The sequence below is a fragment of the Rhinatrema bivittatum genome, chromosome 7, assembly GCF_901001135.1.
Source record: "Rhinatrema bivittatum chromosome 7, aRhiBiv1.1, whole genome shotgun sequence".
Lineage (NCBI taxonomy): Eukaryota > Metazoa > Chordata > Amphibia > Gymnophiona > Rhinatrematidae > Rhinatrema > Rhinatrema bivittatum.
Window position 1 is genome coordinate 105,168,835 of NC_042621.1, and position 19,742 is coordinate 105,188,576.

At 45.1% G+C, this 19,742-nt stretch overlaps 1 protein-coding gene across 2 annotated transcripts in view; it reads right to left on the bottom strand.

The window, feature by feature from the left end:
- LOC115095338 (SNF-related serine/threonine-protein kinase-like) overlaps window positions 1-19,742 on the bottom strand; it is a 90,428-nt gene that overhangs the window by 5,081 nt on the left and 65,605 nt on the right. For both annotated transcript variants that reach the window (XM_029608868.1, XM_029608870.1), the window contains exons 3-5: window positions 7,051-7,192; window positions 2,755-2,967; window positions 63-200 (exon numbers count right to left, since the gene is read on the bottom strand). In XM_029608868.1, coding sequence (XP_029464728.1) covers window positions 63-200; window positions 2,755-2,967; window positions 7,051-7,192 — 493 coding nt within the window. The remainder of the gene's footprint in view (window positions 1-62; window positions 201-2,754; window positions 2,968-7,050; window positions 7,193-19,742) is intronic.

Here is a 19,742-nt window from a genome sequence, read left to right on the forward strand (position 1 = left end):
AGAATTGTATTTTTCCCCTGTGCATCCCTACTTCCTGATGAAACACGGAGGCCCTTCAGTACCTGCTTTCAAGGGGATCGGCCCAGCTGTAGACGAGATTGATGGTCTGGTTTTGTTTCTCTTGCTTTTCTCTCAAGATCCTCTCGGCCAGCAGGAAGTAGGTGGCTGTGATGTGATTGTACTGGTCGGCCTCCAGTGCTCTGCAAAATAAAAGGAAGGGAAATGTCTCTCTCTCTCCAACATCATGGGATAGCTTAAATATATCCCAGCAGGAGAGCAATTGACAGACATATAATAGAGACAGAAAGCTGCCTACAGAAACAATGAAGACAGATAATAGAAATGGATTGTCAGACTAGAGGCATCGATTCTATAGTTTGATTACATAGATGCTTTGTGTTCATTTGATAGGTTGCTACAGCAGATCAATGATGAGAGCGGACAGAAGAAGGGCATCAAAAGAGAGGAGCCAAAACATGAAATATGGAGAGATGGACAGACAGATCAATGGACAGACACTCAGATATAAGAGAATTAGGCACACAGTCAATATGCTACAGAACCACTGACATAAACTATAGGTACTGACTGATTGTTAACTTTAGTGGAAAACTGAAGGGAAAAATAAAATAAAACCTTAAGGGGAAACACCCCCCCCCCTTAGAAACAGCAAGTTTCCATATGAAAAAAACTGCAGCAAAATGAGAGAGTAAATAAGCTACAATAAATGAATGTTATCCAGAACAGGAGAAGTAGTTTAGGTCCACAGAAAGCCTGAAAACCTGCAGGCTTCACAGGATACGTGCCGTGCGGCTGCAGGATGAGTCGGGTGGCCCCCAAGTCAGCATAACCTCCAGGACTAATCACCATTCTGCCAGGCAAGAAACACAAAGAACAGAACTCTCTGCAAGGCAGAACTCTGTACATAAGAACATAAGAATATGCCATCCTGGGTAAGACCGAGGGTCCATCAAGCCCAGTATCCTGTGTCCAACAGTGGCCAATCCAAGCCACAAGTACCTGGCAAGTACCCAAACATTAAATAAATCTCAAGCAGTTTATGGATTTTTTCCTCTAGGAACTTATCCAATCCTTTTTTAAACCCAGTTACACTAACTGCAGTAACCACATCCTCTGACAATGAATTTCAGAGCTTAATTATGCACTGAGTGAAAAAGAATTTCTTTGATTTGTTTTAAATGAGCTACTTGCTAACTTCATGGAGTGCCCCCTAGTCCTTCTATTATCTGAGAGAGTAAATAACTGATTTACATTAACTTGTTCAAGTCCTTTCATGATTTTATAGACTTCTATAGACCTCTATCATATCCCCCCTCTCCAAACTGAACAGCCCTAACTTCTTCAGCCTTTCCTCATAGGGGAGCTGTTCCATTCCCCTTATCATTTTGGTTGCCCTTCTTTGTACCTTCTCCATCACAATTATATCTTTTTTGAGATGCGGCGACCAGAATTGTACACAGCATTCAAGGTGTGGTCTCACCAAGGAGCGATACAGAGGCATTATGACATTTTCTGTATTATTTTCCATTCCCTTCCTAATAATTCCTAACATTCTGTTTGTTTTTTTGACTGCCACAGCACACTAGGCTGACGATTTCAATGTGTTATCCACTAAGATGCCTAGATCTCTTTCCTGAGTGGTAACTCCTAAGATAGAACCTAACATTGTGTAACTACAGCAAGGGTTATTTTTCCCTATGTGCTTCACTTTGCATTTGTCCATGTTAAATGTCATCTGCCATTTGGAAGCCCAGTCTTCCAGTCTTGGAAGGTCCTCCTGCAATTCATCATAATCGGCTTGTGATTTAACTGCTCTGCATAATTTTGTGTCATCCACAAATCTGATCACCTCACTCGTCGTATTCCTTTCCAGATCCACCGCAGGCCCCAAACAGCGGAACCTGCTCCCACCGGACCTTAGGCTGGAACAATGCCCAATTACATTCAAGAAGAGACTTAAGACGCTACTATTCAGACAAGCCTTCCCATAACACTCGTCCTTGCCTCATCCTCCACGGACCTGCTCTTCCTAAGCTCAGATGCCTAAGCACTTTTTCTTCCGCTGCCTAAGCTATTTAATATATGTATATTAGTTTCATTAAATCTATGGTAACCCTCCGCTACCCTCCCCCCCCCCCACCTTCCAACCCCCTTCCAATCCCTCATTCCTACCCCCTCCCCCGGAATACCTTGTTACCCCAAAAAGCCAACTCTTATCAGTTCTTACCAGTTTTGACACGTTACTCCCCATGCTTAAGCTGTATCCAAGTTTTTCTCTCCCCCTGTTCTATGTAAGACAACTTTGTCACTGTTTTATGGTTGCAATGTAAACCGGAGTGATAATTAACTCTGTTATTTGAACTTCGGTATAGAAAAGTTATAAATAAATAAATATATTGAAAAGCACCGGTCCAAGTACAGATCCCTGAGGCTCTGCACTGTTCACCTTTTTCCACTGTGAAAACTGACCATTTAATCTACTCTCTATTTCCTGTCTTTTAAAACCAAAAATACAGTATCCAATTTTTCTAATAGGGCAATTCTTTGGGGTTTTTTCCCCACACTCCATTCTACCACTGGTCTAACCAATACAGTATTGTACATCCTGTATTCTCCAGGATGTACAGTGGCGTCTGCACAGCTTGAGTTTTAGTACACACAGGGTCTCCCTTGTTTAGCAGAGATTGGGTAGGAAATAGAGTGCTACGGTTTTAGTAAATGGAAAATACTTACTCCTGGATGCTTTCCCTGTCTGCGATCCCCCCACATGTCATGGCCTGGATGATGGTCTCATGCTCCTCCTCAGAGACTCTCTTGTAGGACGTCAGAGGAAGCAGGGAGCGGCTGGCCGGGGAGGGGTCCACACCCTGGAGCCAGGGGTGACTCTCAATCTCCTCCAGGGAGGCACGTTGCAGGGGGTCTCGCTGCAGCATCCGGGCGATCAAACTGATGAGAGAATGGGGAAGGAAAGACAGGCATTACAACAAGGGAAAAAAAACAACAGGCATGAACTTGCCCTCCAGGCATCACATACACACGGCCAGAAATCCACAATAAATGACTTGCCAACACACCACTCTGTCTACAGTTAAACCCTCATTTGAAGGCAGTTCTTTTTCCACAGTTCATTTGTGCAAGAAGAAAACTTTGGCCTCTGTGTACTGTGCAATATAGCAAAAGAACACACGAGAAGAAGGGCTCCTCATCCTGCATCATTTTTAAATGGTGCAATGCATGACTCAGCCATTGTTTCCCCACCAAGGCTATTTAGGGCTGAGTCATAAGCAGCAGGAGCACAAATGACATCACCTGCAGCAGGATCAGCCTGCCTACTATGATGTCGCAAATGACATCACAGCACAGTATATGAGCCAGCCACCACCATGGCTAGCTCAGGAAGAGAGAAATGTGTTTTTCACTTCTAAACTGGGAACATCAAACAAAGAGAAAAGCCTGATTTTCAGCTGGTTCAAGGAAGCAAAGGAAGAGAAAAGTGAGGCACATGGGAACAAAGAGTTCCGTTTTCAAAGGGATCGAACCCGGTGACCGCCAGGTTACGTGCCGATTCTGTACAGCGCGCTCAGTCATGCGCCTGCGTTAATTTCTGAGCAGCCCAAAAAAAGTGTACAGAAAAGCAGAAAATACTGCTTTTCTGTACAACCTCTGACTTAATATCCTAGCGATATTAAATCAGAGGAACTAAAAATGTAATACAAGAAATATATTTTAAAAAAATGTGCCGGACGGTCCGGTTAGGAGAACGGATGTTCAATTTTAACGGTGTCCATTTTCCTAACTGATGGCTGTCAGCGGCTTCGAAAAATCGACGCTCGTAAAATTGAGCGTCGGTTTCCTGAATCCTCTGATAGAGTCACCTCTCCTGGGCCAAGGAGGCACTAGGGACTTCGTAATCATCCCTAGCACTTCCTTTTAGCATGACCCCTCAAATAAATACGGGATCACGCACCCAGGAGAGGTGGCTGGGCGTGCGTTGGGAGAGCGGGCGCTCAACATGTGGCGCCCGTTCTCCCACGCTTCTTACAGAATCAGCCTGTAAGTCGGCTAAATCCCCTGGGGTGAAAACTGAACCCCTGAGGACAACTGAAAACATGCACTGACTTATAGCTGCATTAAAAAGGGGTATTCCTGGGAGTAAACTGAGTGCATACAATTGTACAGGCATAGGTTTGCTCCTGTTTCCTCACACATACAAACAGCAGGTGCAAAGTTACATGGGCACTCTGTCTCCACCTAAGTATTAAACAAATTACATGGGTAAAAAAATATTTGTTTACTTATTTAAAAACTTTTGATTCCACCTCATGCAACCAACTGATGCTTCAGGCGGATCACAACTAAAACATAAATCATCAAATATACATTTAAAATACGCATAAAACAGTAGTCTTGACACACAGGCCATCACACTGCAACAACAAATAAGCAACATAAGTAAAAAAAAATTACTGCAGAAGCGATCATGGAATCAAACTGCATAAGCAAAGCTAAGCTTGGACTGGTGAAGGAAAAGCCTGTCTCAGCAGATAGGTTTTCAAATCGAGCTCTCATCTGGTCTGTAGCGGAAGTGCCACTGAAAAGACTCGCTTATGAAAAGAGCATCAATGAGATTCAGAATAATTCTCACAAGGAATTTGTGAGGATGTAGTAGTCAGATGAAAAGGGAGTTAAAGCAAGTCCAAAGTATCTTGGTGGTGAAATAATCAGCCAAGACTCCTCAGTTTATCAAGCAAGAAGGGTCTCCCCGTGGCAGATTTTTCGGGTTAATTGCTTAGCCACTTGAAAAAGCTCTCATGGGTGGTTAAAGGAATCTTGGAGTATGGCTGTAATAAAAGATTTTTTTTTAGCCATAGTAAGAAATCTTTTATTCTGCTTCAAGACAGTCCTCTTTACACAGTACCTATGTCAGCAGCATTTGGCACAACGCATCTTCCTGTTGAAAGCCAAATATTATTTTGTAAACCAGGGAACCCACAAAGCAAACTTTTGAGGATTAATAAACCTGGGATAATGTGAAGTTAAATGAGTCAACAAACCCTTCCACATCACTCTCCTCTGATGGTGACTCGATCTGCAAACAGCATGACTCAAATTCTGATACATTGATAAGAGACTTGGTCCACAGGAATAACAATTAAACTGAACTGTATCAAACAGTGATCAATCCAGTGTAATTCCTTTGCACATAAATCTTTATATGATCACAGGATAGCCAGGAATCGGGTACAAATAATAGATAAATAATGCGTGTGCCCACCTATATAGGTAGAAAAGTCAATCATCTGTTTGATTCCCGATGAGGAATTTACAGCTAGGAATTCATTCTTGTACTGCCAGGGACACCTGTGCGCATGAATGTTAAAAATCGCCTAGAACAAATAGGTTTTCTAGAGAGAGAGAGTAGCCACTGAGTCGGCAAGCAAAAGAAGGGTAATTCAATTTTGACAAAAGATAAAGGGACCAGTTATCTGATCGCATAACCGGACCCTCACAATCCGGTTCAATGTATAGGCAGCTTATGAATGCTATAGATTAATATTACCCCTCTCTGCCCCATTTAACTTGCACCTAGCCAACTAGTGACTCTCCCAAGATCACACAGAGTTACTGACCAAGTTACAGGGAGATAAAGTGACTTGCTCAAGGAACTGAGAAAGAGACTTGTCCAAGATCACCCAGCCAGTGAAAAAGTGGAGTCTGCAGGGGTATACAAATGTTTTGAAAAGCATGCAAAATGAATTTGACAAAGCTGCATGAAAATGTATTTGTCTGTCAGAACTTTAAAATAATGTTTAGAAAAGTCTGATGCAGATTCCTCAAATCAGCACTGGAATTTCAAGGGAATGACCCTTTTTCCGATTCAACTGGATTTCCTCATTAGAAAACATTTTAACAAGTTCCTCCAGCAAACCTGATGAATATCTGAAAATTCCATCAAAATTTAACCCAACCAAGATCCCCCTGGGCTTGAGCCTGGCCATGAATTCTCCACACATCTCTCACCTTGAGCTCATGTATTAGGATTTCTCATGAATGTCTAAAAACTAGATCCACTACTACTCACTATTGCTGTGGTATTATGTACTTTAAACCTGTTATATTTTGCTCACAAAGACTATAGGCTACTATGTGAAATACAAACTGTAGCAAAATAATGTAATAAACCTATGGAAGGACAAACTCTAACAAAACTTATAAAGTTGGTTGCCCCAGTGGCTTCCTTTGGCCTCCCAATTCAAATCCAACCTGCCTTCCCCCCCCCCCCCCCCCCCCCCAGGACTATGATGCCAGGAGCCTTCAGTAACAGTTGCCTGTGGCTTTCCTCCTATTTGTATTCCCTCATCCTTCTCCCTGTACAAGGCAGTGTGAGAGGCTTAATGAAGACTAAGTGTGTCTGTCTGTCTCCCCCTCTGACTCTCACAGCTCTGCATATTATTTAGGTCGCTTACAGACCGCCTGTCCACCCGACCAGTCATGGGTGCCCAAAGTGGTGTGCGATAAGAATTAAAAATTAAAGCCAACAGCACAACTAAATGAACACAAATTAACCTCAGACAACCTACTGTTAAGAGGTCATCCAAGAATAGACAAAAATGAAACGATGCCATTTTTTTGTCTACCAGTGAAAAAATTGTCCTCATCAATCAAAAAAAAAAAAAAAAAGAACATCTCCTCGGATCAACACCTTATTCATTAACAGCAGGAATCAAGTCCATTACAAGAGCACAATCTGGATGACTACATAACTATGAAATCCTCTCTTTCTTTCTGAAAAATCTTTCTCCTCTGTCCCCCTCTCCCCATCTCTTCAATGCTTCTCCTTTCCTCTTTCCACCAAAGGCCAAGGCGTTCAGTCTCCTTCACTTCTCCCCAACATCAGCTCTGTCCCCACTCCCTGCATGAACCCCCAGAATCCCTGAAGCCCCCCCCAGCAACCAATTAGATTGCTCCATTTCTCTTTACTTCATCCCCATCAACCAGTGAAAGAGCAGGAAAGGGCCGCGTACGTACTCTGCGCACTCTGGAGCCATGCGCGGGGGGACAGTATAGCGGCAGTCCAGTATCATGGTGAGGGTCTCACTGTCGTTGGCTTCCTGGAAGGGAGGATGGCCACACATCAGCATGTAGAGGATCACCCCCAGGCTCCAGATATCTGCAGGGAGACAGAAGAAAAGAAAACAATGGGCAGTCAGGAAGGGAAGCCAAAACGGGGGCTCACCGCTGGGTGCCCCAATCCACACTCGCCCGGCTCACGCTGCCCCAAGGTACCTTAATTATAATCCAGACCACAGGACCTCCAAACCCCATGAATCCTTAACACCTAACTCAAATTAGCGGGAAAGTAGTATGAAGAAGAAATTGTGAAGCTTCTCGTCTCTTTCTCCTGGCACAGAAGCAGCGAGCAGGGCTCTGGCTTTCTCTCCGTGTTCCCCCGCTCAGTTCCCGTGACAGGATACAAAAAGGTTCCACATGAATGCAACTGAGAGCAAAGGCGCTGGCTAAGTGCAAACCTGTCCTAACAGGGTTGCCAGCAGATCCATCTGCACAGGCTGAGCCAGCTTTGCTTTGGCTCTCATTGCATCTATGAACTTGCAGTTCCAAAGATGCCCAGCAGGATAAGGCTATAGGTGCATAGATGCAACGGAGGTATAACGAGAACTGGTTCATCATGTCCTTTATGACATGGGGCTTGTTGGCAAATCTATACAGAAATGAACACCAGTGCACCTCAGAAACACAATCTCCTTATTTTATTCCAGAGGGCGCTCCTGTGACGTGTAACAGGAGCAGGGGCTGTTCACAGAATGACCGCACATTTCTCTCTTTGAAACAGTCAGGGGGGGGACGGGGGACGGACAGAAGATGATCAACAGATAACAGACACTTCCGGCACATTCCTGCTGTCAAACCATAGTACAAAATTCCTCATCACTGCCAGGTGGGAGCAGTTTGCACAAATCACTGCGGCTTGAAACTCCCCTCATCGTCAGCCTCATTCCCATTCCTTAACGGCCTCTGCACATTGGGTAGGGAATGAAATGCAAACATATGCAAGAAATTAGATGGGGTGGTGGGGTAGTGGAAAAAAAAAAGGAAACGTGAGAGCAGCTTACATGACAAAATCAGAGGAAAGCGGTAGGAGAGCTCTGAGGAATCTAATATCTGAACAAATGTGTGGCCTGACCACTGGAGCCAATAAAGATCCTTCCATTGATTGGCAAAATACGGTAAGGCACCAAGACAGATAGACCAGAGAGTACCGGCAAAAGGTGTTTGGGTGGCTCTAATGTGATGAGCTCATGCCTTACTAACAGGGTCATTCATCAAAATGTGTTAGGCTGTTATGGCGGGCATTAGAGCTCTAATGCCTGCGATAATATTTAGAGAGGGGAGAGGAGTGGAGTAGAGAGAGAGAGAAATCCTCTGGGTGGCACATATAGTAGTCAACTATTTATATCACTATAGAGGGGCCAGCTAGTAACTCGAGGTGAGGTTTCGGTGGTGGTCTAGGGTTCTGGGGCCAGTTCTACATGCATAGTGAGACGTACGAACAGCACAGTACACATCAGTGAAGATTTGACGTGATTTTTGAGTGAGGAAAGCCACACAAAGATGAGATTTCTACAGTGTTCTCTCTCCCTAGCTTGATGCACTCTCTACCTGGATACTATCAAGCTAGGGAAAGAGAACATTGTAAATAGTTGTCTGCTATGCAAGCCATATAAAGAGTCTGTCTCTCTCTCTCAGACTCCTCTTTGACTGCTCAGAGAAGAACCTCAGCAGCTGATGTGACTTATACTAATGGAGAATTGCAAACAACAAGTCCTGTCTGTGGTTTTTGGTGGCCAATGACAGCTGATTCCACAGAATTTTTTTTATATCCATAACAAAAAATATTTTTTAAATAAATTGTTTGCTCTTGATAATGGGAAGGCAAGAATGAGACTTTGTGGGTATCTTGCAGTCTGACTGAAAGCTCATTTTCAAAGGGAAACCCCTCACGGAGTTTCCCTTTGCAAAAATGCCCAGCAAAATGATAAAGGGGATGGAACATCTCCCCTATGAGGAAAGGCTAAAGAGAATAGGACTGTTCAGCTTGGAGAAGAGACGGCTGAGGGGGGATATGATAGAGGTCTTTAAAATCATGAGAGGTCTTGAATGAGTAAATGTGAATCAATTATTCACACTTTTGGATAATAGAAGGACTAGGGGGCATTCCATGAAGTTAGCAAGTAGCACATTTAAGACAAATCGGAGAAAATTCTTTTTCACTCAATGCACAATTAAGCTCTGGAATTTATTGCCAGAGGATGTGGTTAGTGCAGTTAGTGTAGCTGTGTTTAAAAAAGGTTTGGATAAGTTCTTGGAGGAGAAGTCCATTAACTGCTATTAATCAAGTTGACTTAGGGAATGGCCTCTGCTATTACTGGCATCAGTAGCATGGGATCTTCTTAGTGTTTGGGTACTGGCCAGGCTCTTGTAGCCTGGTTCGGCCTCTGTTGAAAACAGGATGTTGGGCTTCATGGACCCTTGGTCTGTCCCAGCATGGTAATTTCTTATGTTCAGGTGCAAAATACTGGTAAAAGACCTGGTTATGTGGTCAGGTGTTTGATGTTAATGCTCTTTTATGGGAACCATATCTGATTGTATATTGTCTTATTGCATTTTGTTTTTATTGTTTTTATTTTATCTAATTTTGCTTTTAGTTGTAGTTGTAATTTGATGTTTATTATTTTAATGTACACCATTTTGATTTTTGTAGAAAATCAGTGTATTAAATAAAATTGCCATTGTCATTACATGCAGAGAAAATGAAATCTCTGTGGTAATTTCACTCCCCCAACCTAACTCCATCCCTTTTGTTCTGTAGGAAAATAGCACACCCTCTGCTCTAGAGCTTGCGTACTTTTACTCATATATGATGGGGCAATATTCAAAACAAATTTTTACATGAGTAAACAGATGTTTATGATTAAGTATGCTCTACGACTAAGGAATGCCTTATGACCAACGATTTATGCCTTTTGCTTTTATGACTACTGATGCTTTGTATATAGTTGTTATTGTACGTTATATTTATAGTTCTCTCTATTTATTTGATCTATTAATTTGCATTGCCTACTCCCCCGGTTATTTGTATTGTTATCGGTTATATGTAAGGGCGCAGCCCAAAAGTTTTTTGTTCTTTGTGAACCGATGCGATGTGCAAACGGCTATCGGTATATAAGAGACTTTAAATAAATAAATAAACAAAAAACATTGAATATTTCTCACTGAAAGGAGAATTTTTAAAATGTTAGATGCGTAAAATTAGCACATAACGCATGTAAGTAACCTCTACATACATATTCCATAGTTTATAAACTTCAAACATATGCACAGCTTTTGCCAATTATGTGTGTAAAAAAGGGGCAGGATAGGGGTGTTCCAGGGCGGTGCCAACACTTACGTGAAAAATTGTATATTTTAAAAGACACTTACATGCATACATTTGTGCACTCACGTAAGCTTACATCTGCTAATTATCTGGCAAAAGTAATAACAAACGTGTTTCTTGTGCACTAGTGGTTGGGTGGGAGGTCTGGGTGAACTGAAGGGAGTTCATTCTGAAGAACAAGGAGGGTCTCAATGAGCTTTGAACTGGTGGTCTAACTGGTAAAGCTGGTAATTTCACTCATGCACATGTTTTAAAATGCACCAACTTACACGCGTAAAAGCCAACATACGTAAGCCCTATTTTATTTGCACACAGAAAAATACACAGTTATATTTTTAAAATAGGTGGAGAAAGTACTACTCCTGGGGGAATTCTGCGCAGAAAAATTAAAAATTCTGCGCACAAAAACTTAAAATTCTGCAAATTTTATATTGGTCAAAATAACACAATTTACATGACAGTCTTTAAGTAATTACACTTTAAATTAATACAGAAAAAAGTTATTACTTAGAGATGCAGAATTTTAAATATTTTGAGCAGAATTTCCCTAGAAATTCACTGTAAGAATGTCCCTTCCACTCGTTCTCCCTACTCCCCTGGCCACTTTGCCCTCTCAGGCCCCATCTCCTCTACCTGCCAGTATCTCTCCCCTCCACCTCTAGGCTCAGCCTCTTCCACTCTATTGCCAGTCCCAGAGTTTGACCCCATTCTCAGTACTTCCCCTCACACAGGCTCCCCTCTCTCTAGTACACACACTCATATACAGGCTCCCTCACTCTCTCTTGCACACACACATCCCCTCATACAGGGCCCTCTCTCTTGCATACACCCCCCGCACAAGCTCCCTTTCTCTCTCACACATACATCCTCACACAGGCTACCTATGTCTCTCTCTCATGCACCCCTTCACACAGGCTCTGTCTCTCACACACACACAATCCCTTCACACAGGCTAGCACTCTCACATACACACGATCCCTTTTTTATACACACGAGCTCCCAATCTCTCACACACATACACACTCTTTCACAATCTCCTCATATAGGCTCCCTCGCTCTGTCACCCACACTCAAGCATCCCCCCCCCCACTTTCTCTTCTCCCATGCTCTCTCTCACACCCTCCTGCTCTCACCCCTCCCCTCTCTTCTCTCCCCCCCCTCCCCCACACCCCCTCCACTCCCCCCTCTCCTCACACCCTCCTGCTCTCTCACCCCTCCCCTCTCTTCTCTCACCCCATACCCCCTCCACTTCCCCCTCTCCTTTCTCACACCCATACATTCACTTTTCATCTTCGCCACGAGCGGAGCACACTCTGTTTGCAGCACACGGGAGCCTTCATCTTCACTGTGAACAACGTGCCGGGGCCATCATCTTTGCTGCAAGCAGAGCGCAGCACACGGGAGGCCTTCATCTTCGTGTGCTCTGTCTCCGTTCGCGGCATGCTGGGGTCTCCTCTGCCATTTTCTGCGCAGGGGGGGAGTTCTGCTCAAATTCTGCGCACCGCAGTAGCACAGAATTCCCCCAGGACTAAAGTACGCATGCTCAGTTCATTGATATGCGTGCATGCATGCGCATAAGCCTAAATATGTGCATATGTGGCAGAGAAGATATGTAAAATATAAATGCATAATTCTATAAAATAGGTAGAGAAAGTGCACGCCTTCCTGCATTACAAATATATGCATGTACTGAAACATATCAGGGTAATTTTCAAAAGAAAATGTAAATGTAATAGACTATTGCATCAATTTTCAAAAGCCCATTAAGTGCACTTAACATGGGTAAAACTTGACAATTCAAAAGCAAATGTTGTAACAATTTGTGCTACTGAGTTCCCACCAATCAGTAAGCTGAAGGTGGGGAGTACATGACTGAAGGTTCGCCAAAGACATCCAACACTCTTGCATTGGCCCTGTCTACATGTACATTTTCCTTTGAAAATTACCCTGTATGTTTGTACTTTGGGGGCAAAACCACATGGTATTTTATATACTGTGCAGCTCCCACCATATAGTTTATAAAACAGTAGCATAAATTTCTATAGATCTATTTATGTGCACGTTTGGTGATTTCCGCAGACTACTGAAAGCTGGGCTCTTTACTTTTACCGGTCATATCATTAACATGCTAAAGTCTTTTTATTGCACTGACATTCTTATACTGTGTATTCTCATAATATTCTGTATTATTTAATAAATATTTGTATAATTCAGCCATTCCAAGTATCTCTGTTACTGTACTTGGAAACTAGAGTATCACAACACAAAGAGCCCAGGATGCTTCCATCCATCTGCATTATTGAGCGAGTGAGACCCTGCTGTGGCCTGCTGCTGAGCAGGGCGTATTTATTCTGCTACCTCTTACGTGTCTCCGTCCCTGAAAAGCTGCTGTTCCATCAGGGGAGTCCTGAGGAAGTTGGGGCACGCAGGACACAGGGTGAGTGGAGCTGAGCAGTATTCGAGAGCTCTGGATTGGAAGGGATTGTCCCAAATTTTGGTTAAAATATGGCCTCGCTGTCATGGCCCTGTGCCTCAGGCAGCGCAAGGGATGATCCCCCTATCTATTGGGGCCGGCTCGGCCTGAATCATCATAGAAGTGCTGAGCTCAGGCTCGGGACGGGAAGGGGAAAGGAGAGAAGACGGCCGTGGTGGACCCTGCTGGTCAATAAGGAGAACTAAGAACACTCCTTCTCCAGCTCTTGGGCTGATGAGAGGAAGCTGCTTATTTACTTTACTCACCAGAATGTATATACCGTTTCCCTGGGCAACTGGACCACCCGAAGCAGGCTCTAATGTGCACGATCCCTATCAAATTAAAACGGCAGGATACAAACTAACACAAATACACAAACATGCAGGACTGACTAGGCCTCGCGCTATATGTTACAACAGAAGAACCTGCTGGTAAGGGACGTTTCTTATGGATGCAGGCAGGTCCCTCCCATAAAAGCTGGATCAGTGAAGAGGTCTATGAAAGGGGACCCAATGAGGGGAGAGCTCTGAGTAATCAACATGAAAGGGGACCCAGTGAGAGAGAGCTCTGAGTAATCAACATGAAAGGGGACCCAATGAGGGGTGAGCTCTGAGTCATCAACATGAAAGGGGACCCAATGAGGGGTGAGCTCTGAGTCATCAACATGAAAGGGGACCCAATGAGGGGAGAGCTCTGAGTCATCAACATGAAAGGGGACCCAATGAGGGGTGAGCTCTGAGTCATCAACATGAAAGGGGACCCAATGAGGGGTGAGCTCTGAGTCATCAACATGAAAGGGGACCCAATGAGGGGAGAGCTCTGAGTCATCAACATGAAAGGGGACCCAATGAGGGGAGAGCTCTGAGTCATCAACATGAAAGGGGACCCAATGAGGGGAGAGCTCTGAGTCATCAACATGAAAGGGGACCCAATGAGGGGTGAGCTCTGAGTCATCAACATGAAAGGGGACCCAATGAGGGGAGAGCTCTGAGTCATTAACATGAAAGGGGACCCAATGAGGGGAGAGCTCTGAGTCATCAACATGAAAGGGGACCCAATGAGGGGAGAGCTCTGAGTCATCAACATGAAAGGGGACCCAATGAGGGGTGAGCTCTGAGTCATCAACATGAAAGGGGACCCAATGAGGGGAGAGCTCTGAGTCATCAACATGAAAGGGCTGGTGAGGGGGCCGCCAGGAGCTGTAGCTCTCACTGGACCAGGGAATGGGAAAGGGTTGGTTTCCCTCTTTTTTCCACCTCCAGGGTCGAAGAGGATTCTGTGGAGATGATCCAGTGGTGTTCAGCGTTTCAGCAGGGCTCCGGTTCTGCTAAGGAGCTTGGACCACCCTCAGGCGAAGCTGCTGCCCTTCTTTGAGGTGGATTTCCCTGAAGCCCAAAGGATTTCAAAGAGAGAAGAAACCTTTTGGGAGAACTAGGAAGGATCTCCAAAGTCCTGCCTGAGTGCCCGAGTGATTCGGGGACTTAGCTTTGGTTCTTGGGACAGCGTGGAAACTATTTGCAGATACAGACTCTTTCCTATTTTTGCACTGCTGGACTTTTCTTTTTTTTTTTTTTTGGTAAATTCTATGGGCCTGATTTTAAAAAGCATTTACACACTTAATATTGGGTTTTACACATGCAAATGTACTTTACCTGAGTAAGTGGGCTTTTGAAAATTGCTACAATATATGTCATTGAATTGTCCATAGGATATTCACGTGGAGGTGCACATTACGCGTGTAAATGGATTTTTAAAATCGCCACGATAGTATGTTACATTTACATGTGTAACTCCTTTTAAAATTACGTTTATTTTGTTTGGATCAAAGCACTTGGTGTGGACTGTTACTTTTGAAGAATGATCCTCTTTAGGACCCTATAGGTTAAGCCCGCCCCCCAGAACCTGTGTCCTCCACCCCTGCAACGAGTGGATCAGTGCTCAGCAAAATTTGGAATACGACCCTTCCCCTCCTCCCCTGGAACTAATGCACGTTGTATTTTCAAAACTCTCTACGCATCTTAATTTCCTCCCTCAACCTGAAACGCAGCCCTGGGAGTACCTCCTCCACCTGTAAGCAGAAATGCACAAGTTCTGGAACGACCCATCTACTTTTAGCCATACTGAGGCGGTGAGATCTACCGACAGCCAATTTATGCACATAAATCGCTCTTTATCCGCATAAATGGCTTTGAAACTTGCCCTCCCTATATAAAAGAGGAGGAATCAATAAATAAGGTGAATTTCAGTACAGCATCAAAAGTTTAAATTCACCTTATTTACTGATTCGCCCTTGTATGTACTGCCCAGATATTTTTTCCTGACTTAAAAAGCAGTGGATCCAATTTAATACCTTTACTTGGATCTAGGAACCAATCCAAAAACTTAAGAGCCATCAGGAGCCCCTCTCCCCCTCGAAACTGAAGAACTGGTGGGGGGTCCTCCCCTCCACCACTGGATCTCTGCTGCAGCTCCTTTAGGGCCTGGTTTACTGTCTATGGGTAAAAGGCTTAGCAAATCAGGCCATTACTGCACTATTGCTTCACCTATTGCCATGATCCACAGCAGTTTCCCTCTCCCCTTATCTCTTAAATACCTCCCCATCCTCATCCCCACAGGTCTCCCCCCCCCCCCCCAACTCCCTTCACTCTTGTCCCCACGTTTCCCCTTTGCTCTCAACTCTCCCCGACCCTCAAGCCCAGCAGTCTCCTACTCTCTCTCAATCCCCTCAACCTTGTGCTCAATAGTTTCAACCCCCACCACCTCAGCCAGCCACCCCTCTCCTTCCCATCAGCCCTAGCAGCCACCCCCCTTTCCCCCCAATCAGTCACCAGCCAGATACCCAGCAAATAAACCAACCACTCCCTCCCCCAGTCAGCTCCCCATGCCAACCCCAGTCGCCTCTAGGCCTGCTTGATTCAACCACACCTGCCCACTGGCTGATATGGTGCGCCCCAAAAAAGCTTCTTCGGTCAGGCACCACGTGGCTCTCAGGGAAATGAAGCCATGCAGGTGCCTGAATTCACCTGCTGCTCTCTCGGTCTCGAGTTTTCCAAGAATGCGGGAGAGCTCAGGAACCGCACAACCCAAACTCTCCGAGATCCATGTGGTGCCCGGCCTCAGAGAACAGCTGCTGAAGGTCGCACCACAGCAGGACAATCCCGGCATAATTTCCAGCTGCCATGGTGACCTGCTGCCTGGAATCTGTCGAGCTTTGTCGTAAGACATGTCCCTTTTGCCTCACAACTCATGGCCCAAAATGTTCCCCCCAAGATGGTTGGGTCACCTTAGTTCATTACATTCTCTCTCCTCCATGCCCGAACTAAAGCATTCTGCTGGAAACTCTGCCACCTTCAGCCCCTGCTGTTTCCATTATCCAGGAAGCGCAAGCAAGTCTTCAGCAAAACCTACAGTTCTCCAGCAAAAGCTGTGAAAACCTGCGGCACCGCTCAGACACCCTGCTAGAACAAGCTTTTATTTCACCCAAGCAGTTCCTAGAAAAAGGTAGGTAAGCAGCGCCTAAAGACAAACCAAAACAGAAACAGTTTTAATATGGTATATGAAGGGGAAAAAAACCCAAACTTCTCTGGCTGGGGCTGGAAGGTTTTTTTTTTTTTTTTTTTTTACCAGTTAGGCGATTAAGAAATGATTTTAAATAAATAAATAACCGTGCCTGGTCCTTGTGCTATATAATTCAGTTCGGCGCAAGCGAAGTCAATGTGGGCTGCGGATCAGGACCGAGGTGCATTGCCCACGCTATCTGCTTGCCTGCTTACCCCTGCGCTTGTGAGGGGGTAGCCCTGCCCGAGCGTGAAATGTATAACAGTGTTCTGAATACGTGGCTGGGTGTGCATCTGTGTGACGGTGTGCTATGAATGAATACATACAGCCATACCTATGTTTACGATTTTGTATGTATCCATATATGAGCATGTTTGATGTCATGCATGTATATTTGCATGTGCATGGGTGCGTAGGCATGCATTCATATTTAACAGGGTGCACACCAGGGCGGGAGGGGACAATAATCAAAACTGCTCACATTGGTGCAAATTCTGAGGGCACTTTTACCCATGGGATTTCCAGCAATAATCAAGGCAGAACTCCACACGAGCTTTCGCTTTGATTATTGCTCCCAGAAAAACTGCCCCGCAGAGTCTTGCGTTTGCTTTCTCTGCAGTGTAATCCTTCCATCTGAAAGCCTGCGGATGGGTTGGAATAATCAAACGGATCCTCTCTCTGCTCCAGGAATGCCTCCAGAATCCAAGGAGAGGCCGGGCAGTATTGAAGGCCCCCCTCTCGCCTGGGTACAAAATCATGTTGTTAGCCACAGATAGGGCTTTGGATATTGCTCGCCAGAACTTCCTGCATGGCATGGTGGCACTCAGAGAGAGAGAGAGAGAGGCTGCTGGTGAGGGACTTTAGAACCATTACGCACAGCTTGGGGTTCTTCCGATGTCTCAGTTAGCTTGCTAGCTGGCTCCGTCTGTGCTGGTCAGGTTGATCCAGTCCTCCTTTGCATTCATGGACCCTGCCGTTATTATTTTTCATAGGGAAACCAGATCCATAAGTCCGTACGTGCAACTGGGGAAAACTGAGACTAAATCCAACTGAGGAGCAGAAACGGAGCCAGCTGGCAGTGCAACATCCCAGAGGGTCCTCACCAGGCTATGGAGGTTAGCGTGCGAACAGAAACAAAATGCAGGGCCCGAGGGGAAGCAGAAGAACTCCAGCAGACGTCATTCGCAAACCAGGACAGGAACTGTATCCAAGCCAGGGGCAGAGGAAGGAGCTGGCGGGAGAGGAAGGAATTTGTCTGCAAAGAATGCTTTGTGAGAGATGGCATCGTGTTGCTGATAGACTGTACAAAATCATGAAGCGAGGGGAGGAAAAAAAAATAAAAAAAGGCCTTGTGCTCCCTTATCTCACCGCGCGGCCTTCCTGTAAGCCCCTTCCATTCTAAAAGGCTGTGTCCTGCCGTCTCTGAACTAGGGCTCAACCTCCGAGCCTCAGGGCAGGGGGCCTGTGTTCCCAGAGGGATCTGAGATGCCACCACCCTCATTTAATTAATGCTGGTTTCAACAAGACTCAGAGACTTGTCTGCTAACAAACGTTTTCTGGATATTATTCCTGTGTTCGCATTTATGTCACCAATGTGCGTGTATACCTGTGTGTGTGTGTGTGTGTGTGTGTGCGCCAGTCCACATGCTATATGTATGCATGGGTAGGCAAGACGTGAATGTACAAAATGCACCCGTCGATGCCGTGTGTGTGTACATTGCACCTGGTGTGCATATTCAGCTGGGCATTAATGTATATAGAGTAAACTGTGCCTGCACTGTCTGTGTAGGGCCTTCTTGGGACTCCGTGCACTCAGAATAATTGCGAGGGTGCAGATCATAGGTATATGTAAGCTGTGCACAAGTGTATATGATTGTGCATTCATGTGCACACACATGACAGGTGATGGTGGTGGAGAAGGAAGGGGAAGTGTTGGGTAGTATTTGGGTCTTTTCATCTTATATGAGCATCAGAGCTAAATTTTCTAAACTTTATACCACCCCCTCTGGAAATTTTGGATTTAAAACATCTGTCTACACAGATTTGTGTCATGGAACACAAGCCCTACACCTCGTCTCGTGTTCCTTGGACGCAGAGGGGTCATCATTCAAAAGGCTTGTCTGGGTAACTTTCAGAGTCACCCGGACAAAATCTGAGCTCGGAGTATTTTCCCCTGCTCCCTGGCTACATTCTGTCAGGGCAAAACGTGACCAGGGCAGCAAAGCGACAGCACTGGTGGGGGGGCAATTCTGGGACACGGTTTGACTTTGTCTGGACAAAGTTAGCTGGATAAGTCTGCTCAAAAAACAAACCTATCCTAAAGATATCCGGGTATATCCAGCAGCACGCTTTATCCAGCTATGTATGTACCACTGAATACCATCATCCGGGTAGCTTCCCTGCTTAATGGCGTACTCTGCATAGACCTGAGTGTCTATCCTGCCACTGTTCTGGCTGCTCCGCGTGGTTTCCTTTAGGAATTCTGGCTTCTGTTCCCAAAGTTTGACCTGAGGTACGTTACCCTGGTACCCCTGATACAAAGTTCAGAAAACACACCAGGATACAGGCAGATTTCCAGGAGTGCTGATTGTATCCTTAACAGGGTGCAGGGCAGGACTAGATAAGTTCCACACTCATTTTTTTTCCCTGAGCTGATAAACATCCAGCCTTTGTCCACAATAAACCCTCCATATAAAAACACTGGAAAAGAAGAAACCAGCTTGAGAAAAGCCAAGACATAAAGGTACAATGTGGGATGTTTGGTGACGGCCAGAGGCACCAACCGAGACTTGCGTTATCTTGCCGTGCTGCTCATGCTCTCTGAAAGGAAACCCCTAGGAGTGACTCCCACCATTGCGGCACTAGCCCAGTCACCCAGTGCCACGAGGGAGCCTGGAGATGGAAGAAATAGCAAGCTGCCGACATGAGAAGGGCCGCACTGGTGCCTTTCTGGTCATTTGTTCCACCACTTGAAATGCCCAAGAATGAATTCTATTCAGAACAATGTTGGGTCAGGAAATAGCCAGTTCTCCCTTATTCAGCTCTTGCTTTCTGTTACAGATATGCAAAAGACTAAAACTGCTTCCTGATGGACCAGCAGAGGCGACAGATTGCAGGAGCTGCCTGGCATTGTTTTCAGACCCCTCACCTCCGCCCGGTCTGTAACCTTCAACTAATCTCACTGTGCTGAAACTGAAACTGTAAGTGTGTGAATTCTCTTATACAATGCTATAA